A 24,169-nucleotide genomic window follows, 5' to 3' on the forward strand; every position below is an offset into this window, starting at 1 on the left:
GGTCAGTGTTCTTGTGAGAATCTCACCAGAACAATGACCGAGGGCATTTTTGCTTTAAAGTGTTCTTTTTCACATTGCTCTTAGTATGTTAAATCCAACTTGAGGTCACTTGTGGCCCTAAGCATTTTATCAGCAGAAAACTATAATAGACAAGATCAAAATCAAACTAATAGCCCTCATTTTTCTATGACGCTGCAAATAATAATAATGGCAACCTCCAGTTACCAGGTAACTGGAATCCCGGGATTAAAGCAGCATTCATAGTCAGGATGGAAGGATGATGGATGTATGTTTCCACTGTTTGCTCTTATCTTTTGAGCTCTTGAGGGATTATGGGGAAGGTTGCAAAAAGCTCAGTGAGTCACTTAGATCATTGATAAGGTCAGCAGACTTCACTTAATCCAGGAAGTGGTCACAATCTGCCCACAGGACAGGAGCTATAAATCTACCTGGAGGGAAGTAGAAGTCCTCAATAAAACCGGCCTGCACAAAGACACAAAATGAAGGTGGGACTCTCTCTGAATATAGTAACACTCTTTCTCTATCTTAGGGCATGCTTTCATTTGACGTGTTTTTGATCGACAGTTCCCTCTTTGTCTCTGTGATATCAGGTTACTGCTGCAACCGCTATGGGCTCAGTGAAATCAGCCGGTCTCTCTCTTCTTCTGTTGTCTTTTCTTCTTTATGTAGCTGATTCCTACCCCAACAGTGAACTAGCAAACAGTAAGATTTGTTCTGCATCCTAAACTTTCTATGAGCTTAAGCTTTTGATTCTAACTATAATACATATCTTTTACCTCTCTGCAGTGGGCTGTGAGGAGTGCTCGCTTAGAAAGAATGGTGTTTTCTCTGTTGATCGTCCTCTCTATCAGTGCATGGGCTGCTGCTTTTCCAGAGCATACCCAACGCCTCTCAAGGCCATGAAGACAATGACCATACCCAAGAACATCACCTCGGAAGCAACGTGCTGTGTGGCCAAGCACAGCTATGAGGTACAGATGCGGGATTAAAAACCTATAAATAATTCCCAATATCCCTGCTGTTAAAGAACTGTGAGTGAAGATGGAAGTTAATGTTTTTATTTAGTTTTATTTACATATAGATAGATCTATAGCTTTGGGGGGTTATTTGTGTTTGGATGTTGAATTGTTTCTTGGTTTTGAAATGCCGACAAAGGCAAACAAAGCCAAGTAGAGCTAAGATAGTACTATGGTAAACTTTAATGTGAAACTAGAAAAGCTCAGACAATATCAATCAATCTATCAGACTTCATTTGTAGCAATTTTCATACAATTAAAGTGTAGCACAAAAAGCTAAAAGTTTAATATTTAGTGTCAATAGGCTGACTTGTTCCATCGCAATAAAAGTTGATGTCCTATTTGGCACAGATGATGTAAAGGTTATAGTGTTTCATGTGTATTTTTTTCTGGTACACACAAGTCCGTGTGCATTAATAGTATCGTTGTAAGATGTGCAAATGGAGCAAGAATGCTGACTAGACATGATCAGAAGTATTCAATATGCAGGGATGTAGACAGGATAGTATAAGATAGTTGATTAGTGAAAATGTGCCTATGACGTGAGGTATTTTGCAACTGAGATTTAAGTTACCACTGATAGAATAGATTACTTAGCGCAAATGTGCATATGCAGTGAGGTATTTTACCACAGAAAGCTTTATCTCTCTCTCTCTCTCATTTCTGTCCTCAGTTGATCCATCGATAGAGGCAAAAAGGCTTAAAGATAGTCAGGAAAAAGATATTTAAAAAGAAATGCTTTCAGTTTGCGCTAATAAAACAATTATCTACAATGATGAATCTGTTAATACTGTGATTAAAATAAGAGTCAGAATTTGGATGATTTGTTCTTTTTATAATCGACTCTGTGCCATTTAATGTAGCCTTAGTTACATTTTGATTGATCCGGTTTGTTTTGTCCTCTTTAAGCTTTATTGTAATCACATTAGAAACAGAGCTTTGATTGTCCATTATCAGAAGAAAAAAATGATAAAACAAGACAGTGTTTCTGTGTTTATTTTGCTAGTTTAACATTTAGTTTAAAGACAAGCTTGAAAAACTGGGATCCAACCTTTTGCATGAATTAATTAAGAAGTGCAGACACGTCACACTGCTGAAAGTAAACTTCCATCATATTCACTGCTCTGGGGCTTTATTAATACATCCTGTTCTTTCTCTTTCCTCATCTGTTCTCCTTTCAGACCGAGGTGTTCGGCGTACGAGTGAGAAACCACACCGAATGTCACTGCAGCACCTGTTACTTTCATAAGATATGACAGATGGGAAGTGGAGACCTTTCTGTAGCACTCAGCTTGGCAGTAAATGAAGCTCTTTTTAATATGCACAGGCTAATCTTTGTTTTAAATGTATACTCTTGTGTTGGCAGATGTCTGTGATGTGTATTTATTAGCCTACATTTTTGCATGGATAGACAAATATGAAAAATTGTAGACTAAAAAGCAATTAAATATTCACTCAAATGTTGTCATTTTATTTTGTGTTTTGTACTGAAATATGGGAGATTTAAGTGAGAGTGAGTTTGTGTGTTAGTGTCTACTATGGTTGTACTCTGACAAACTACCACATTATGCAAGTAAAAACAAAAGGGATCCTCATAAATCACTTGTGCAATCGAAACCCTTCATCTATAATCAGAGTTGGGAGCAAAAAATTGACTGAAAAACTTCTGCTGTCATTTAAGAAATGTGCTTTCTTGGAGGGAAATATCAAATTTCTGGTAATAGGCTCTTTAACGATCTCTAAACTGCAATAGAATATTAGATTTATTAATATAAAACAAGTTCAGCTTTCTAAATTCAAAAGGAATCATTCATATTAAGAAATATTGACCTTGCTGGATCAGAGTAAGTGTCTTGTGGATGTATGGTGCACAAAGAAACAGTAGATTTCTAGATTTTGAGAACATTTAAAATCTGATTCACATGCAGGATGCCATTGTTGTGCAATGCACTCTGGGTGATGATATGTAGGGTTTCGTGTAAGAATTGCTTCTGAAAACTAATTTAGCCCCATTCAGGGGCTAAAAGTTAACATGTGTGAAACACATAAAAGCCTGCTCTGAGTTTGGCAAAAACTCCACATGCAAGCCAAGTGGGCTTTTGTGTGTTTCGCACTGAGGAGAGGCTTTCGTCTTTATGTACCATAAAGCCCCGATCAGGGAGGGCTGCAGTGATGGTTGTCCTTCTGGAACTCTGTCCCATTTCCACACAGAATCTCTGGAGCTCAGTCAGAGTGACCATCGTGGTCTTGGTCACATGGCCATTCATAAGATGGACAAAGGGCAGGGCTTTCTGGGGCCCAGCCATACTGGGGGCCCATGGAGGTCAGCAAAATCCTGATTAATTGTAAAGTTAAGATGTGACCATATTTCATTTGTAACCTGAATAATAACCACTCTTATAAAGGCAACAAAAAATATTTTATTTATTTTTGCTGTAGTACAAATAAAGCCTTTATTGGTGATGGAAACAATGTGAAATAATGGAACAATGGAAAGTAATGTTAACTTCAAAGGTAAGCCATGATCTACAGAAATGTCAGGGTGGCAGAAAACCAAGTAGAGGAAACACACATTGCCAATTTGGTCACCAAACTAAGGGTGAAACTGGGTTTCTATTATAGAAATAAAGTCTTCTCTCTCAGAGTGCGCAAGCGTCTTATATCAGCAACCTTTTGACCTTTACTTGATTATGGTGATGTTCTGTATATGAGTGCTTCAGCCAAAAGTTGACAGTCTTTGAATACTGTTTATCTCTGGTTGTCAGTGGTTGCAGTTGCCTCACTCATCATTGCAGGTATACTTGTTGTTTGTCTCTGACTTAAAAGGCCCTTCTTGGCTTACTTCCCTCTTATTTATCTACTCTTCTTCAAAGAAATAAAAACCATTATGCCTTTTATTCTAGTGACATTTTCCTTGTGTCAGGATTAAAATGGGAAAAAGCTATTTAGTTTTGCTGCCCCCTCTGCAGGGGTTACTCTCCAAACTTATCTGAAACTGTCAGAACCATTTCACTTAAAGCCTTTCATTCTGTCTTAAATGATGGACATTGTGAGACCATTTTTTAAAAATAATCTCTCATTGCTGTAATCTGTCTCAGAAATGTATTATTCATTGTTAGGTGTGCTGTTGATCACAGGCCACCCTTGTAAAAGAGATCCTGATTTCGATGGGTCTTTATCTGGTTAAATTAATAAAAAATAAATAAATGGGTTAGAAGTGGCAAAAAGGGGTTAGAATGAGTGCAAAGTGGCAAAAATTGGTCAAGAGTAGCAAAAATAGGCAAGAAGCAGGAAAAATTGTACAAATGTGCCAAAAAAGTGGCCAAAATGGATGCTAAGTTGCATTATAGTGGCAAAAATGGGCTTTAAGTGGCAAAAAGTGGCTAAGAAGGGAAAAAACAGCAAAAAGGGGTAAAAAGTGGCAAAACTTTAGATTGTTGATTGGCAAAAAAGTGGCAAAAAATAGGCAAAAAGGGTGACAAACAGCAAAAATGTGTTAACAGTGTCAAAAGAAGTAGCAAAAATGGGCAGAGAACGTGTTGAAAAGGGGTTTAAACGTAGCATGAATAAATAATTCACATCAGAACCCAAATAATAAACATTAGAACCCAGTAATAGTTTAACACACTTCTCAGCTCCAAAATGAGGAAACTGTTGGCCAGGATGCTAGCACCAACGCTACTGATCCAACACACACGCATTGATATCGTCAAGAAATCACAACTGGGGAGGGTCCATCACTTCTGTGGGCAGCCCTGCTTGGTCACTTATCTTACTAAGGCCCTTCTCCCCTGGTTGCTCAGTTTGGCTGGGAGGTCAGCTCTTAGAAGAGTCTTGGTTATGTTGAACTTCGTCCATTTAAGAATTATAGTGGCCATCGTGCTCTTGGAAACCTTCAGTGAAGGAGAATATTTTTGTAGCCACCCAGATCAGTGCCTTGTAGCAATCCTGTCTCTGAGCTCTGCAGGCAGTTCTTGGACCTCATGGCTTGGTTTTTGCTCTGATAAGCATCGCCAGCTGTGAGGCCTTCATATCCAGTTAACTCATCGTACCACAGGTGGACTCCTATCACGGTGCAGAAAAATGTCAGGAGCCATTAAGAGAAATGTGAGGAAACTGAGCTAAATTTCAAGTGTTTTTGCAAGGAATCTGAATATTTTTGTAAATGTGATATTTCAGTTTTTATTTTTAATAAGTTTGCAAAAAATTTCTAAAATTCTGTTTTCACTTTGTCATGATAGGGGACACGATGTAGATTAATGAGAATAATTTTTAATTTTTTTTTTTTTTTTTTTTGTTACTGTAGCATCAGGCTGAAACATAACAAAACTGAAAAAAGTGAAGGCCGTCTGCATACCTTCTGAATGCACTGTATTAGAAGTAATACCAAATGATACAACAAATTGGAGCTATGATTTTCTTGCACAATTATGCACACATTTTTGATATCTAAGATATCTTAAAATGGTGAATTAAAACGTCTTATAAGGATAAAATTTACATTGAATACTGTGGACCCTCTTAGGCTTGGTCTAGCCCTGGATGTGTATGATTTCCAGCTCCGCCTCTGAATGCAGTTCTTACCACATAGGAAACAAGTTTATTTACATAATCATACACTTTCATGCAACTTATTGAACAAAATTCCAAGTTACAAGTCAGCCAGGCTCTAAAGTGTTTGAGCTGAAATTTTCCTTTTACTTCTAAGAAGATTGCTAGAATTGCCCTCTGTGTGCTGTGACCACTCTGGAGCGACAAGAAAGACGAGAATGTCTTGTTTTGTGGGTCCTAGAAGTTGATAACGTGAGTAAAAGTCTAACAGTTTTTGGTTTATAATGGAGGCTGTCTTTTTCTGCTGATGCTCACTGTCTGGAGGTCAAAGCTGGCCTGCGGTGGGTTAGGATAGGTTTACATGGATGATGGCTTACATCATGAGGTGTTCAGGAAATCCAGGAATTAATGAAATCAGGCCTGTATGCGGGAGTGATATCGTGTCACTGTACGGTCAGGGTTGCTTTGTTGACATCAGGGGTGTGTGTGTGAGAGAGTGAGTGTGTATTGGGGGCCTCTCTGAGCTCTCCCTTCCCCCTCTGCGTGCGCGTGCGTGTGCGAGTCTGGCAGCGTAACATCTGTGCGTACGCGGTCGTGATTGTTGTGAAGATGGCGGAGGGGGAGACAGAGAAGGAATATGACACACGGAAAGCTATCGCGGAGCTCCGAGAGCGCTTCCAGGGTTTGACCACAGCTTTGAAAGAGAGTTCGCAGTCTCCACTGGAAGCCTCGCTGCATTTCTGCCAGGAGTTTTGCCAGGTTAGCCCGCTCTGCTGCAGCTCATCCCGGGCAGCAGCCTGCAGCCCCCTGGCTTCCTGGCCGAGGATGCGCGTCTACGTTTGCTACAACAATGTAGCTAGGGAGCTAGCTTTACTGCTAGCAGCCAGGCATTTCAAGATGGGGGAAAACTCCTGTGTTGTTTTTAGCCATTCTTTTCATAATGTTTGTCTGTGTTGTGAACTTATTTGCAAAGTCTGAGTATCCACGCGGTGAGAAGTCACAGCATTGTGTGCGCGCTGTGCACGTATTACCCGTATTTTCCAGGCCAGATAGCTAATAGCAGATGAATGCTGCTAGCTGGTATGCAGGGTCCCCCTGTCCTGTGCAGTGGTCATGCTGTGCAAAAAATGGATAGCTACGTTAGCGAGATCCTACAGGGCTCTCAGACAAATGTGCACGGAATTTAATGTTTATATAGCGCCAATCAAACAAAATTACGATGTAATAACACCGCATCTCTGTAAGTGTTTAGGTTTCTGCCTGGTGCAAAAGAGGGGTTACTTTTGTAGAGCACATTTATCGCTCGGAAAGATCAATGATTTTTTTCAAAGGTGCTAGCCCAGGCCTTGTGCACTAATTAATCCAGCTCTGTTTATACGTGGACATGTTTATTACAGTCATATAGCCAGCATCAGCAGGAGATGTTACACTGATGTTCGTGTTTATGCAGTCGACCTGCCTGCAGCTGTGATTTAAAAAGGGAAAGTGTGGCCGTGGTCACTGACTCCATTACACATCCTGCTCATTAATTTGCCCTGACCACGTAAATATCAACCGGAGATCTCTATTTATCTAGCGTCGCACTGGAGTCTTTGTCGTTGCGTAAAACGAGTGAGATTATTAGTTTGTTTTTGTCCCGACTGCGAGGAATGAATTCAAGTAAAAAAAGTTATTCGTGGAGATAAAAGGGGGCGAGTCTTGGACTGTGTGCAGTGAAGTCTTAATGGAGGTTTACCTCCCGAAAGAAAACCTGCAGGATCAGATGAATCTGCAGGGGTATTGTGTGTTGAATTAACTTTTAGAGCTGGAGACCAGGTTTAACTCATTTTACTTCTGTGTGAAAAAGAAGGAGGGAAAAATGTTTTTTTTTTTTTCCTCGGTTAGCCACACATTGTTGCTTTGTTGTCTCAGGTCCCCACCTCTGGTCTGAATTACGTTTTAACTTACCAAAACATAGTAAGCATGGATCCTTTTGAGAATCTTTGGGACATTTTTTTTAAATTTTCTATCCAGTCCAGAGCTTGAAGTTTTGCTGTTCTCCACTCTAAATTAAAACCCTTTTATTTTCTTTAGATCTAACCCAGAGTTAACATTGTCTCACCTTAAATGTTTATTTGTCTGTTACTACTAAGGCCAACTGAGGCCATTTTGTTTTCTGGCTTCCCTTACTGATAAAGAGGCTAAACAGCATTGGTCATCATGTAATTACAACTAAAAAACTGCTCTGCTTCTGCTTGCTAAAGTATAAATACATCTTTAATGATGGGAATATTAGATTGTACTTTTAAATATTTAATGCATTTGTTTTTGTTGAAATGCAGTTTTTACTTTTCTCATCGTACACAGGGGGTCTGTCACTAAACCAATATTTTAGGGGTGCATGATATTTGTTTTTGCCATATCTGATATGCCAATATTTTCAAATGAATTCAAACTGATAATGATAATTAGATATAGTTCAGACCTAAAACGTCATCCCTTAAACACAGTTTATAGTTAAAGGATAAACAAATGAACACTTTTCAGTCATGAAAAATGCTTTTACGTGTCAGGAATGATGATGAATAAAGAAAAAGACTGCTGAAGTAGGTCTGTTGGTCCAGCCTAACAGTCCACTATTTTATTTGTTCTCACAGCCAATATTTACAGCTGGTACAGGCATTTTTTCAGAGTCATAATATCAGTATGAAATCGTCATATTTACTGATTTTATGATGCATCTTTCCAAAATTGTTCAACTATCTGATATCTGTTTTGATGCAAAAGCATCATAAATAAAGCTCAAGACACTCAACAACATGCAGTTAAACTGCAGCACATGGTCTGAGTTTCGCAACTAATTTGGCATCATTTTAGTACCGTAACAACAGTGTCTTTGGATGTTCTCAAAAATAGAGTGTACTCAATAATCATCACAATCATTTTGATTGAAATTGATATCACAATTTTCTTGTTTTCAACTTAGAGTTTCTGTAGTTAATCACGATTGATTACACCTTTCAGTTGCATTTTGAAATTGCCTTTAAAACTTTTGTTCCATTTTTATTTTTGCAGCTTTAACTAAGGGTGCTTGACTTCCTGTTCAGATGCATGATATTTAATTTTATGCTGATATTCTGATATTTACTAATTAAGTTCAGCCAATAACCAATATCATAGAGTTTGAAAAATGAACTAAAGGGAACAGTAAAAAGGTAAATATTTGATTTCACTAAGTGTAGATTATTCTTCACGTGTCCACTATGCTGTTTGCATGGTGTAACCAAACTGCACTGAAAGGAACAACAAAGGATGCTATTAAAGAAATAATGCATTGATTATGGATATTTAGTCAATGTGATTCATGAATTAATCCTGACAGCCCTAGATTAGATACATTTGGCATGTTTCCTTGGAGGGTAGCCACTAATGTTTAACAAATTCTAAAAGTTATTTTACTCCGCCTTTTTTTGTTAACCAGTAGCTGCCTTTCCCGTCTTTTTTTTGGCACTTTCACTTTAAAACTAACCAGAGCATGTGCTGTATGAGGCTTCCTCTGCTCCTCACTTGAATTAAAGTGAGAGCCATTTTGGTGGATGAGGCAGAAGGGACGCTCCATTTACCATACAAGAAGACAAAACCTCTAGACAAAATGAGTAGAACATGTCTTGCTGTTCAGCAATGGTTTAATCCCCATTATCTTGTTTTCATGATCAATTATTTTTTTTAAGAGACTCAGTCTCAGTTATCACTCAAAGAACAGTTAAGCACATCTGTGAATTTGCATGGTCCACTCCTCTCATTCCTTCTCTCGTGGCAACTTCAAGTCAAAAATAGGACTCAAGATCTTACGTTTATTAAAGCTTTGTCATTTTGCAATACTATCAATACTTAAAATAACAGATTAAGTTGATCACATAGTAGAAACCTAAGAAAAGGCTGAAGCTAACTCTTATTTTTATACTGCTTTATTTGTTATTGGTAAGTAACTTTTCTTATCCAGGGAGTTGCCAAAACATACTAAAAATCAGTTGATAAAGAAGTTAAAAAAGTTAACGTTCACAAGCTTCCCGAATGAGGCGGAATCACATCAAAGAATTTCTAGTATTTTGCTCAGTTTACAAGTTGTGTCAGAACTATGGACTCCTATTTTAGGATCCGCTGGATCATCAGTTTGCCTTTAACTTTCTCTTTATGGTATACAAGCTCCACTGTGTAAAGTTGGTTTGAATTCTAATCATAGTGTTTTGATGTTTTCCAGGTCCTTGTGGAGCATGCTGGCCGTTGGAAAACTGACGAGGATCCACTACCTTTATTGGAGGTCTACACTGTGGCCATCCTCAGCTTCGCAAAGGCCGCCTCCTGTCTCTCCTCCGAATGTGAAAACGTGCCACTCCTACTTGAAAAGTTAGCACTGTGAGTAGAAACGCTGCACTGTTTCCCACACGTTGACTTCTCATGGCAGGCCACCAAGGTTTAATAAGGGCCACTAGAGTGTATCTGGTGGCCCAGTTTAGCATTTTTTGGTCATATTTTAATCCTTTAGAGAGCATGAACATCATCTGCATTTGATGCAGTTGTGGACAACCTCCACATGCTTTCTTTTTAACCACAGTTCTGCCATCCTGAGGAGAGAGAAACCTTACACAACATGTTTATGAAGATAGTCAGCACAGCAGACACAAATGGGGAGAAAGACTCAGAAAGTGGCATGTAAGACAGAGTGTGTGCAACAAGAGATCAAGGAAAATCAAGTTCTGATTAAAGTCATTTGAATAAGTTTAGTTTGAACTGAATTAAAGTGTAATCTGGTACAATTAGCAAAAAAACCCAAACAAATAAGGATTTATTGTGTTGAAAGTTTTCATTAGACCTTAGGTGTTACACATTGTGTTTGGGAAACAAATCTTAGCTGCAGATAAACAAATACACATGTTTGGCTGTCAATAAACAATGCCTATAAAGGTTTTCATCCCCTTGGATGTTTTACCCTTGTATTGATTTTATAAACCAATCATGGTCAATATAATTAGGCTCTTTTGGCAAAAACAAATACAAAAGAAACTCTTTAATGTCAAAGTGAAAACAGATTTCTACAAATATCAACTAAATGAAAATCTGTAATGTAAAATAAGTGATTAAATAGTTATTTACCCCCTTTAAAGTGACTGACATAATTCAACAGAGGTCCAGCAGATTGGTAACCTTGTAAAGCAGATGAATACGCCTGTTTCCCTGTTTCTCACTGGCGAATCCATCTTGGAAAGCTCCTGTCTGAACTGTTTGAAAGTGACAGGACCGATCAGCAACGAGGGGCAGTGCCTTTAGGTGCGGCAGAGTTGTGACTTAAGCAAGCAGCAACAAGAAGCCGGTGCAGTTATGGCAGAAGAACTTAGCGTGGATGCTCAACAACTGCTCACAATTAGTGAAATGGGGATCACATGAGTGCAGTGAATGTTTCTCAAGTGATTGTAGTATGAAGACACCTGTGTCTGGAAGGTCCATTCACTGGTTAATCAGTATTCCTGGCTACCATTAGACCATGAAGACAAAAGAACACTCCAAGCAACTCAGAGAAAATGTTATTGAAAAGTAAAAGTCAGGGGATGGGTACAAACAAATTCCAAGGCACCGAGCATCCCTCAGAGTTCAGCTAAATCAATCATCAAGAAATGAGGGAATAAGGCACATGAGTCTGCCTAGATCAGACCGTCTTCACGAACTGAGTGACCGTGCAAGAAGGAGACTAGTGAGAGAGGCCACCAAGACACCTATGACTTTTCTAAAGGAGTTACGAGCTTCAGCTGCAGTTGAGCAGCTGAGAAGGGAGAGACTCTGCACACATGAACTGTTGCCTGGGTTCTTCACCAGTCAAAGCTTTATGGGAGAGTGACAAAGAGAAAACCACTGTTGAAGAAAACTTGTGTTAAATCTCGGTTAGAGCTCACCACAAGTTATGTGAGAGACTCTGTGGTCAAGTCAAAAAAAGTCCTTGGTCTGGTGAGACAAGACGCTATGTTTGCAGGACACTGATTACTGCACATTACCACAAACACACCATCCCCACTGTGGTTGCAGCATCATGCTGTGGGGATGCTTCTCAGCAGCAGGCCCTGGAAGGCATATAAAGGTAGAGGGTAAAATGAGTTGCAGTTATAGGAAATTGCCAATGTTACATAGGTCATGATTTATACCCAGAATTAGGAGGTTTTTTGTAAGATAAGGGCAGCCTAAGCAACTAGGCCTGCCCCACTTTTTAGAACTGATCTGTTTTAGCACATAAAATATGTGTGAGATCTTCCAATAGAACCAGCTCACTGAGTAATCACTAATACATTGTAATAATGTGTTTTGTGTAGCAGCAAAAGTGAGAATGCTATATCACCCTTTTCCAGTTGCAGTGGTTACACTCAGGAGACCCATAATCAGAGACATTGGTCCCTTTTCAACATTTTCATGAAATATTTTTCATTATGTTGAGTATTTCAGACAAAAATGCACAATATTTGACTTAAATATAAAACAAACACACCATGAAATCCCAAAGGAAATTTTTGGTATCTAAAAATTGAAAGTACTCTGCAAACAGCATACAGAAACTACCCACCTAGCCCCACAGTGTGCTCTGGATGCATTTATAAAGGCAGAGTCCTTGAGGCTGAAGCACTGAATAAAAATGTAGGCTACCTCTTGGGGAGCTCTGACATATTTGGGATGAGCTAAATAGTAAAGTTTGCATTCAGAGGCTCAGTGCAAACGCGGTTGTGGAGAATCAGAGGGACTGAAGATGAACCTTGAAGAAATATTTTAGTGTAATGAAGCTTTTATCAAAAAGACTGACCCATCTACTATAAACTGCTTCCATTACTGCAGGAGACTGTTACTATGTAATAAAACCTACAATGATAATTTGAAAATAAACTTAATGTTCCACTTTATGAGCCGTTATACTTACATGGTTACTCTTTTTTCTTGAAGTGCATATTGTTTGCATCCTTGACCTAAATGTGGCTTTAACAAATGACTGTTCTGGATCCACAGGAGCTGTGCGGAGCTGCTGCTCTTACTGCCCCAGCATGTCCCTGGTGCCTTATGGGAGGAGTTTCAGTCCTCCATGAAGGTCAGTATCCCTGTAGCTGTGAGGAGAAGTTATCTTTGCAGTGATAAGCAATGAAAAGTTGGATCTCTTTACAGTGTGATGTGTTGAGCCTATCATTAAAAATGTATTTAAAAAAAATGAAGAAATTGTAAACTATTGAAAGATGGCACAAAGCCACTGAAGTATCATTGTTATCTGAAACAACTGACCTATTTCCAAGACCCGCCCCCTTAACTCCCTTGGACAATCAGGACGCTGACCAAGTTAATGTTAATGATTTTCAGTCGGGTGGGCTTTAGATTCAAACTTTCAGTACAGCTCACACTGATGCCATGTTGTCAGGAACGAAAACCTAAGAGTTGAAAAAATGATATGATGAGCTAACACTGCAAAGCTGAAGTTGGCCAGGAGGTTAGCGGTGATCAGCTAATTTACAATGCAGCAAATGTATATGAAGTTATTTATACAGAACTTGTTACTTTGCTGCAGAATTGGCCAACACTGTAAAACCTTAGAAATCAAAGGTGGAAAAAGTCCACAACTAAAGAACTCAAGTAAAAGTACAGTTACTCTAGTTAAAATGTACTTTAGTAAAAATACTGGTCTGTAAATCTACTCAAGTAAAAGTAAACAGTATTTTATTTATAGTTTACTTTTAAGTACTGAGTAGATATAGTTATTCAAATATGATATTTCCTCAGTGGCAAGGACAACAAAAAATAGATTTTTGACTGGGTTGTTCAGGTAAAGTCATACCTCTACAAAAAACAGCAGCAAAAAACATGACCACAAGACCCCAGTGCTGATCATTTGAAAAAGACAACATCCAAATGCAACGAAACACATAAAAATATGTGAAGTAATGTTCAGTGTGCTTTTAAACAGATAAAGGTTGACCATAAAATTTGAAAAACTATACAACAATACTAAGCTCTGTCCTGCTACAAGTTCACTTTATAGGAAGCTTATAAAAAGTTACAGGCTACTTCACCACCTAAAATAATCAACAATCACTGATTAACTTCTATTAAACATGAAAAGGGGTAGAAGATAAGCTTGAAACCTTCAGTGGTTTTAATTGTGCCTGTTGCTGCTGCTGCAGGATGCATCATGTATGGTTATTAATAAACTTCATAATTTTTTATCACTGATCTACACCCAGAAAGAAGAATTCAGGTGTTTTTAAGCTCATGTTGTGGTGGATCGTAGTATAGCCAGCGGTTCACTTTAACAGTTTGACTTTAAATAAGACCACACTGTGGTGCCAAGCAGTGCTGTACCAGCACTGCATGACTTGGGCTGTGGCGTACAAGTCTCTATGCACTGATATATGCCAAATAGTCCCAACATCATGAACAGGAGTTTTGTCATCACTTTGAAAGCATCTTCACACACAGAAAGTGACGCTGCTGTTGGGTATGAACCCATACTCTCAAGGCATTTATTTTAAAAGTGCCCTCATTACACAGCACTGTCTTCATGACACTGATTAAACCTATACCTTGGCTTTTTCTTAATGCCCCGGAATATGGGATTATTGCCCATTTCTAATTTATGCTTACTATTATTAATCTCTCTTACAGTTGGCACACAGCCTTTTGCAAGAAAGTGGGAGAACACAGCTCTGCCATCTCTCAGTCCTGGCGCAGCAAGATGGCGTCTGGTCCAACACCACATTAAGCAACATCCTGTCCAATCAAACTCCTCAAACGGAACAAGGTGTGTTCTTACCACTCTAACCTAATCAGAATCATTTCCAATGTATTAACATTTTTTACATATTTTATATTTGTCCTCTTTAACTTTGTGATTCTTAGTTCACGAGTTTCTCGAGTTGGAAGGCCCTACGCTTGTCAACATGAGAATAAAGCATCTAATCAAAGTGGACAGAGTCGATAAAGCTGCTGTCCTTGCAAAGATATGTTCAGAATATCCGGGATATGAAGGAAAAGGAAACTTCAAGCAAACGTATTTGCTTTGTATCTGCATGACAAAAAATCAGGAGCAGCTAATTGAAGAGGTAAGAGAAAATGCATTTCAAAACTCATTTGTTTTGTTGACAATTTCAACAAAAAGTCAAAATCATCCCATAGAAAATATTGGTTAAGTTACCATGATTGTTAAGACAGCTGAACTTAAGACTTTCTAAACACTGATTGTATTTTGACCTGAGCTAAAACTAGTTGAACAAAAATAATCAGTTCAGACTTTGATTGATATTTAGAAAATACATTTCAAAGAAGTGTTGGTAAAAAGACAAATTCTTGTTTGCTTTTTTTTGTAACGCACTGTTTACCTCTGTTCCTGCCTGTTAGATTTCATCTATGGACTGTAAAGATGCTCTTGAAATGATCTGCAACTTGGAGTCAGAGGGAGATGAGAAAGGAGCTCTCTGCTTATGTTCTGCCTTTCTCAAGCGACAGCTTCTCCAAGGAGATGTTTATTGTGCCTGGTAAGTGTTGCTGTTTGTTTCAGACAAATACTCATAGACCACTTCTGAAATCACCCTCAGGAGTACTGCACTCATTGAATAAATGTATTATGCAATCTAAAGCAATGTCTGTATTAAGATGCACAAAGGTGCATTCACTGTTGAGCAATATTTCAATTGTGTGAATTTAAGATGTGAGACTCCTTGTGTGTCTGTGTCTGAAGCTGATCTCAATTAATAATTTAAATTTGAATTATTTACCCTCTTAAATGTGTGACCTATTTGCATCGGCAACAGACGTCTTAAAAAGGTGCACAATTGTTTTTCCTGCTATTTTCTTTTAAATTTTAGTTAATGATTCATAACTATGGAATAAGGCTGAACAATAGTGTAAGAAACCAATATTGCAGTAATTTTGGAAGTTTTTGCAATTGCAGGATGCTTGGATTAGACCCTTTTGGCTATATATTTTTGTTCATTTAATAGTAGTAGTAGTTTTTTAGATCAGCATTATAAATAATTTTCCTGAAGTCAAACACAAACAGTGTATAAACGTCATGAATGAAAAACATTGAGGAATTAGGGGAATCGAAAATGTGGTGTAGGTGGAATCTTAAAGTCCCTGTAAAGTGATAAAAAAAATAATTTTATGTTTGTTGTATGACAGGCCACTGTGTTATAAACCATCAGGCCAAATTTCAGTCATGAAAAGCATCTCTAAGTTTATAAAATTAAGCTTAAAAATCATGAAAAATGAGTCAGTAAAATCTGCTCTAGGATGGTGTGCGTGTATCAGTTGAATGAGCCGAAGCCACGCCCACTCAGGAATAATACTCTCAAATAAAGAAAAAAAAAAGTTCAGCTGTCTGCCCCAGTACCAGAGCAGAGACATGGAAGTTGGGGATTAAATTTACTGTTTTCTGGCACAAATTTCTCTGTAATGATACTTTAAATGACCCGTAGGCCACCATGGCTGATAGAGTTGGGAAATTTAACTCACAATGAACAAAACACAGCATGTAGCTGGCTGTGTACTTTCAATGAAGGTAGTTAATCCAGCTAACAACAGACTGTACTAACATGAACTGCTTTGTTGTAATCCTCCATCAAGACTGGTGGTGTCATGGGTTCCTATATTTGCCCTGTTCAAATAAAACCAAGCCAGGGAAGAGATTAACAACTTTCTTAACTGTCTTAATCTCAAATTCAGCCACACGTAGGTCTCAGAGTTTACAGCAACCTTATTCCAACAAATCTAGAGTGTTAAGACACAAAGTTTGGATTTCTCTTTACAGGAACTTTAAGCTTAATCTGTCTGGAAATTGGGCTGACTTTGAACATAAACTATAATGTATTTTTTAATGATTATTTATCTTTTCAGAGTAGAATATGTGGTGATACCTAATTATTTTCAAAGAGAATGAGAGTACCAAATGAGATATCCAATATTTGCATTTAAGAACAATTTTGCTGTTTTTCAGGGAACTCACACTGTTCTGGAGTAAACTACTAATGCGTATAGAGGCGTCAGCTGATGCTTTTCTTGGATACAGCAAAGAGATGGCTCTTCTCTGCAGAAGCGTCTGTCATATTCTGTTTCTAATCAAAGTTATCCAAAACGAGGTGAGGAAAATAAACATGGTTTTTGTATCTGCCAAACAGAGCCATTCACATTTACGATAATACATACAATGCTGCATACGCTACTTTAAAATCAAACTGTGGTGTTTATTTTTTCTGTTATTTCTGCAGGTCGGAGAGGTGGGGCTTCCAGTGTGTGTTGAAATGTGCATTCAAGCATTGAAAATGACCTCCAGTGACCATAAGGACAGCAAGTCTACTATCTGCAAGACTATTTCCTGCCTCTTGCCAACAGATCTTGAGGTGAAGCGGGCATGCCAGCTGACTGAGTTCCTCCTCCAGCCTACTATTGACTCGTATTATGCTGTGGAGTCACTGTACAATGAACCAGACCAAAAGCCTGAGGAGGACGGGAGTCTCCCGGTGCCCAATTCTTTGCGCTGCGAGTTACTGCTGGCCTTGAAGACACAGTGGCCTTTTGATCCTGAGTTCTGGGACTGGAAAACACTGAAACGCAACTGCTTGTCACTGATGGGAGACGAGGCAGCTATTGTGTCATCTATAGACACGCTCAACGACACGGACGAACAGGAGATGGAAAGTGCAATCGGCAAACTCCCGGAGTACAAAGACTTGGAGGATTTTCTGTTAACCACTACAAATGAACTAAATGAAATAACGGATGAGAGAGAGAAAAACAGAGAGGCTAAAAAACTTCGGGAGCAGGGTTTTGTGTCAGCTCGCTTCAGAAACTGGCGAGCTTACATGCAGTATTGTGTTTTGTGTGACAAGGAGTTTTTGGGTCACAGAATTGTCCGCCACGCACAGAAGCATTTCAAGGATGGAGTGTATCTTTGTCCCATTTGTGCTGACAGTTTTGAGAGTAGGGAGGTTTTAGAACCACATGTAGCATCCCATGTAAAGCAATCGTGCAAAGAGAGACTAGCTGCAATGAAAGCAGCTAGGAAGGTAACCAAACCACCTCAATCCCCTAAAAGCCCATCAAAGACTACAAAAGTTGCAACAAAGATGAGTCCTGTTAAAATTGAAGCTCAAATTAATGAGCAGTTGGCGTCTCCTGTTAAAATAGAACAAACAACATCTGACACAAACATTAGTCAAGACTGTTTCTGTCCTGTCAAAAACTGTTCCAAGGCTTTTAAGTTTTTCCGTAACCTCATGGCTCACGTCAGATCTCACAAGGATGACGAGGAAGCCACGCGGTTTTTAGAGATACAAAAACAGAAAGTGGTGTGCCAGTATTGCAGACGTCAGTTTGTCAATGTGAGACATCTTAACGATCATTTGCAGATGCACTGCGGTAGCAAGCCGTACATCTGCATACAGTTGGATTGCAAAGCCAACTTTAACTCCAATTCGGAGCTTCTAATGCATAGAAAAATACACTCTGAGTTCAAGGCCCAGTGTATGTTTCCAAACTGTGGCCAAGTTTTCAGTGAGGCCTACCTGCTGTACGATCACGAGGCACAGCACTACCTCACATACACCTGCCAAACAGAAAACTGTGGCAAAATATTCTACTCACAGTCTCAATTCCTCTCTCACCAACAGATTCATTGTACAAATGGTACAGTAAGCAGTTTGCCCGTCACTAATCAAAATCCTCCTGTCACTCCAAACGTAGATACCCCACTCCAAAGCCCCCCCATCTCAGAAAACGCAACTTCTGCAATTGTCAGCCCTAAAAGTGTAGACACAAGCGTATACATAGAGGCATCAAACACATCACCATGCACATCACCAGAGGTTGCTCAAGACGCAAATCAAGTTAAAGTCAAACACTCAGTGGAAAACATTCTTAGTTCTGCCGGACATCCCGAAATCCAAGAACCAGACAAGTGCTACACTCCTTTAGCAAACCCAACTCCAGCTGCAGGAGCAGCTGAAGCAAACCCTCCACCAGAGCCTCCTCATATTCACTCAAACATTGCTGTGCAGAGTGAAAACCCTCCAGCATATCCTCCACACACTGCACCAAATCCTGCAGAGAGTCATCAGCAAGAAGGGCTCAATAATGTTCAATGCAATGAATATCCAAAAGCGATTCCACAAATAATGTCTCCAACTCAGATAAAGACAGAAATCCCTTCTTCTCTGCAAGGCTATCCTTCAAGCACACCTGCTGCTACTGCCAGCAGTGAGGAAAATCTGCATTGCTGCCCGTATAGTGAGTGTACAAGGGCGTACAGCACAAATAAAAGTCTGTCTAGACATGTGAAGAAGCAGCATCCAGAAATATTTGAGGACTGGAAATTGGCAAAGAAGTACAACAAAGTGGCTAGAATTACTGCAAAAAAGACAAGTGGCCAAGCTTCATCAAATCAGGGTCAGACCCAGGGGAACAGGCCTCCAAATCAGCCGGGAGTACTATGCAACAAACCTGGAATACAGCAAATGGAATACCCAACAGTATGTTCAGGCTCTCCTGCCCAGTGTTATGCTGGATCAATGGAGCCTGTGCCGATCACTCCAATGGTGAACCCATCGCTGTACCCATCATGGGGAAGCCCAAATCATCCAGGTGGAATGATGCAGCCCGACATGTCCCAGACATGGTCATCACCTCCCATGAACAACTGTTATCCAGAGGCCTTCAACATGAATGAGTACCCCCCTCATAGGAGCTATCCTCAGTGGCAGGCTGACCCTTATCAAAACACAGCGGCCCTTCCGCCCGATCGAGATAATTCAGTGGCAGCTATGCACGGCTCTACCATGTCACAGACGCCTTCAGATTCAAGTTTGATGTCGCAGTATGTGTCCAGCTCTCTGATGCTTGACAATGGAGGGCAAATTCATAACGGAGGGCATCAGTATGGAATAATACACCCAGAGGGCAGTGGAGACAGGAAAGCCAGTACAAACCAGTTGGATAATGGCAACAGTATTTCAACAATCGATAGCCTCCCTGAAGGAAGTTACCACACTCCATATGCTCAAAACGAAAACTCTCCTCTTACCCAGGCGTCTTCGGCCAGTATGCCCATGAAATGCCTGAGTCCAGAGGCCCAACTTGGATTAAAGGCAACAAATGAAACTAGTAAAAATAACAGCATGCCCACTCCTTGTTATGACAACATAGACAACTCTGTAGATGGCATGCTCAGCCCACAGAGTGTCACTCAAGGAGATTTCTCTTTTGACGAGGAGTGTCCAAACGCAGACTGTGACAGCAACATGTCAGATGAAAAGTCTGTTGACCCTGAAAGTAAGGGCAAACAAGGCAGGTTGAACAAGCGAACCAAATGGCCGGCGATCATTAAGGATGGCAAGGTCATCTGCAGGAGATGCTTCAGAGAGTTCACTAGCACCAAATCTCTCGGAGGACACTTATCTAAACGTTCACAGTGCCGCCCCGTAGATGAAATTGACCTCACGGCTGAACTGCCAACATCTTTCCTCGATTTCCTCAACGATCCTCATGTCCCTGACACAAACGGAGCAATATTCAACATTTCAAATGGGGATTTCTCACAGGAACCTTGTAGCTTGACCACTTTGTCCTCACCCATGGCGTTGAAACAAGAGCCCCAATATACAAATATAATGGACTACTCAAACTCTGTATCGGTTCCCCTTGAAAACCAGCCAGAGAAAGCTGTTGAGCTGGCAAATCCAGTGCTTACTGTACCTTATCAAGAGGATCATTTGATGGAAATTTCACATGCCTTTCAAAGGCTGGATTTGATTGAGGCTGCACAAGAGAAGATGCGTAATGCTCTTTTATTAGAACAAAATGTCAGTCATAGCAATACAGCTCATGATGTTGATAAAAGAAAAACATCTAAGAGTGATGAGAAACCATCTGAAAAGGTGCCCAAGCCTTTCAAGTGTGACCAGGATGATTGCGAGTACTCATTCATGACTAAAGAGGCATTATTTAAGCACCTGGCCAAAATGCATGATTACACAAATGAGATGATAGAAGAACTTAAAAGAGCCCCATCCAAACTATCGCCTTATCCTTGTCAGATTTGCTCCAAAACATTCACAAGAACAACAGGTTTGAGAATTCACTATGAAAAAGTCCATCGGTTGTCCAAGGCAGAAATGCAGAAGCTTAAGATCAGTGCTCGAAATAGGCGTGCTTTTAGACTTAACAAAGATAACGTTGTAGTTAGTGGTGCAAACAGTGATGCCAACAGCAGTCACACCAAACAGTCTGCAGCACCAGTATTGCCCATTATTAAACAAGAACCGCTTGACATTGCAATTGCATCTCAAACAGACACTGAGAAGCCTCCAGAAGTTATTCAGATCATGCCACAAGAAAACACAGTAACACAGGGCTTTACACCAGAGGTATCGACTGTTACACGACTACCATCACCTCAAAGCTATTTAACTGACAGGCTGCTTAGTGAGGGGGCACCAACTGTTCTTCAGAAATCCCCAGATAGACCCAGAGTTGTAAATAAGAGTCCTAGCGTGAAAAAGAAATCTACACCGCAAGACAAGCTCAGTCCAGGTGGAAAAGCAAAAAATCACCAAGGGCCGTTAGATGTAGGGTTAAGTAAAGAAAAAGAGCCAAAGTTCAGCCCCGCGTCTGCATCAGCTTCATCCTCTCCAGAAAAACCCAGCAGCTCCAAAAACACCCCAATCAAGGATGAGTCCCAGAGGAAACCGAAGCATCAGAAAAGGTTGAGTCTCAAAATGTGTGATGCAGACAACGCCTTCAGTCCATATAGACCGTATCGCTGTGTACACGAAGGATGCACTGCCGCATTCACCATCCAGCAAAATCTGATTTTACACTACAGGGCCATGCATCAGGCATCTCTGCCCGCCAGCAAACCTGAAGCTGACACTGAAAAGTCTACTGTCGCTCCTGTCACTCCTGTTCCTAGTGTGACAAGTGTGACTAGTGTTCAGAATGGACAGGACAGCCATCAGAGCATTAGCAACGATAATGAAGTTAGGTGTCAGGTGAAAGACTGTTCAAGGGTGTTCATGGGAATCACACGGTTAATCCAGCATTACCTCTTACTCCATAAGTTCACCCGTGACAAAGCGACCTCCATGATGGCCTGCATGACCATCGGGACTTTCAACTGTGACCGGCCGGAGTGTGCTCTCCCTTTTGACTCTGTGGAGAATTACATTGAGCACATAAAGAATTTTCATAAAGAGATTGCAATCTCTGAAAGCGGCTCAGTTGATCCAACTTTTAAGTGCGAGTACGAAGGATGCGACCGTGTCTACTCTACGAAATCAAACCTCCTCCGTCACCTGATCAAAAAGCATGATTACGTTTATGATCCTAAAATAAGTGACGGAAGACGGACTAAATCTGCAGGGTTCTTCCAAGGAGTTAACAACGGGAAAGAGAATGTGGAGAGCAAATTGAGAGGGAAAAAGAAAAACACTAAAAAGAAAGAGGGGAAGTCCATGGAACACTGGACTAGTTTTGGAAAACCAACACTAAAGTCTCATGAGGAGGCATCAGCCATGTGCACCAAGAAGGCTGCCCTGCAGTACCCATGCATGATAATAGGCTGTGATGCTGTGGAGCGAGCAGAGAGAAGTATATTTAAGCATTACACCACTCATGGCCTCACAGAAAGATACATAGAAGATCAGAGGAGCCAGTTCATTTTCTGCAAAAAGTACTCACGTGCCAGATTCAAGGAACCAGAGAAAGCTGAGGTCCCATCAGCCTCATCTTCTGAAGAGACGGAGCCAGAGGAAACACAAAAACCCAGTGAGCAGAAATCTGAGGAGCCAGTAGAAAAAATAGTCCAAGAAGACAGCAAGCTGTCAACTGAAGACAGTGCAGAATCTCAAGCTTCCACTGGGGCAGAAGGTGGCATTAAAAAAGGCCGTCACAAGAAACCAGCACGCCCCACACCAGCTTGTTCCGAGAGGATGCAGACTCTTCGAAATCGTACAACTGTTAACAGTTCAAGAGAGAACTCAAATCCTGGTACGCCAACAGCCCAAGAACAACGTGATGACGGGGTTATTCAGGGTGCTGCTTTTAAGCCTTTGGGACTTGAGGACTCCTTCCTGAAGTTCCTGGAAACCTCAGAGTCAAATAACTCTTCTAAACGCAAATTAAATGACAAATCAAGTGCTGAACTGCCGTCCAAAAGACATCAAACTCACAAACTGAGACCTGCAACCAGGAGTAGAAAAACTCCTGAGATTGTAGACTTCAGAAATCCCCTTAATCTCAAATCAGTCAATAATGTCAAGATTGTCATGGATAAAACGTTATCAGAAGGTGCTGATCTTCTGCTAAAGCAGCTACAATACATGAAGCCCATAGTCAAAATAAAAAAGTGGCTTTATAGCGGATCCTAGCCCAATGTTATGTTTTCAACCCAGTCTCACTCAGGATTTGAGATGTAATGCTGCAGAATGGTTTGTTAATGCATCAGATTTCCAACGGTAACAGTCACAGTTAACAATGAAATGGCCTATTTTGTACTTTATGAAAAAAATGTCTTGGATGATTTTAAGTATGTATGTTAGTTCTAATAACCAGGTAACCTATAGGGCATAGATTTTAGAAACATGTTTGTATTTATGCTTAGTACTGAAGATGTTTTTTTTTCTTTTGCTAAATGGAGACTTTTAAAGAAAAACAATGTTTTATATATCCCTATGGGATTTCAAGTTCTGTTTGTATTTATTTTATCCTTTTTCAACACTAGTAGACCTATCTGTAATATTTACATGTCTTCCACAAAGTGTTCAATAAAATGTTACTGGTTCTTTTTATAAAGTACTGTGTAAAGATCCTTCTTTGTATTTTTTATCTTTGAGCTCACTGAATTTCAGATAATCTCAGAGAAAAATCAATTTAATTTTTCTTCTAAACTACTGAGGCTCTTCACACAATTACATATTTTTTGTGCTTCATTTAAATTCAGTTTACTTTGCATCCTTATAGTTTGGCAACAAATGGAGTTTTTAAGATAAATCGTTATATTTTTAAATGAGATACAGGGTAAGACAATATCATTTGTAGCACACAGTTTAGTTTATTTGTTGTTGTTTTTTTTTGTTGTTTTTTTTTTATGAGATGTCAGGCCCTATGCTTAGTAAAAAATAGTTCACACTAAGAACCACTAAACATTAATTGTGCTTGCTGACCACAAAATAATCTCTTCAAATGTTTAAAAGGAGGATTTTATTTATTTAATAAACCATTACAGAGCAACCGTTGAAATACTTGGAAATTCAAATTTAAACCTTAGGTTATTATTGGTAGACATCCCAATACTATTTATGTACATAAATATTTTTTCATTAATGTGGTAAAAATCAAGGTCAATGAAGTGACCATATATGGTTCCTTGTTTGTTTATAGTAAAAAAAATCCATTCAGTTTATGCATATTTAAATGATAATAATAGAAATGAAACACATATAGTCTAATGAGTATTTACCCGCTCATTTAAATTTTATGTAAATACACAAAACTGATTTTCTATTTATAATTATTACTGAGATACATTATGAAAC

General features: G+C 39.6%; 2 protein-coding genes across 2 annotated transcripts; both read left to right on the forward strand.

The window, feature by feature from the left end:
* The first annotated feature begins 483 nt into the window (after positions 1-483).
* cga (glycoprotein hormones, alpha polypeptide) lies at positions 484-2,485 on the forward strand. The gene is made up of 4 exons (XM_041812738.1): positions 484-506; positions 612-723; positions 808-992; positions 2,219-2,485. The coding sequence occupies exons 1-4, from the start codon at positions 501-503 to the stop codon at positions 2,291-2,293; spliced, it is 378 nt and encodes a 125-aa protein (XP_041668672.1). The 5' UTR covers positions 484-500; the 3' UTR covers positions 2,294-2,485.
* A 3,679-nt stretch (positions 2,486-6,164) lies between these two features.
* Positions 6,165-23,404, forward strand: znf292a (zinc finger protein 292a). Its single transcript, XM_041812746.1, has 8 exons — positions 6,165-6,347; positions 9,829-9,983; positions 12,609-12,687; positions 14,250-14,385; positions 14,484-14,686; positions 14,982-15,118; positions 16,579-16,720; positions 16,850-23,404. Exons 1-8 carry the CDS (start codon positions 6,198-6,200, stop codon positions 23,000-23,002), a joined length of 7,155 nt encoding a protein of 2,384 aa, XP_041668680.1. The 5' UTR covers positions 6,165-6,197; the 3' UTR covers positions 23,003-23,404.
* Positions 23,405-24,169: the final 765 nt, after the last annotated feature.

The sequence above is a fragment of the Cheilinus undulatus genome, linkage group 18 (genome assembly GCF_018320785.1).
Source record: "Cheilinus undulatus linkage group 18, ASM1832078v1, whole genome shotgun sequence".
Lineage (NCBI taxonomy): Eukaryota > Metazoa > Chordata > Actinopteri > Labriformes > Labridae > Cheilinus > Cheilinus undulatus.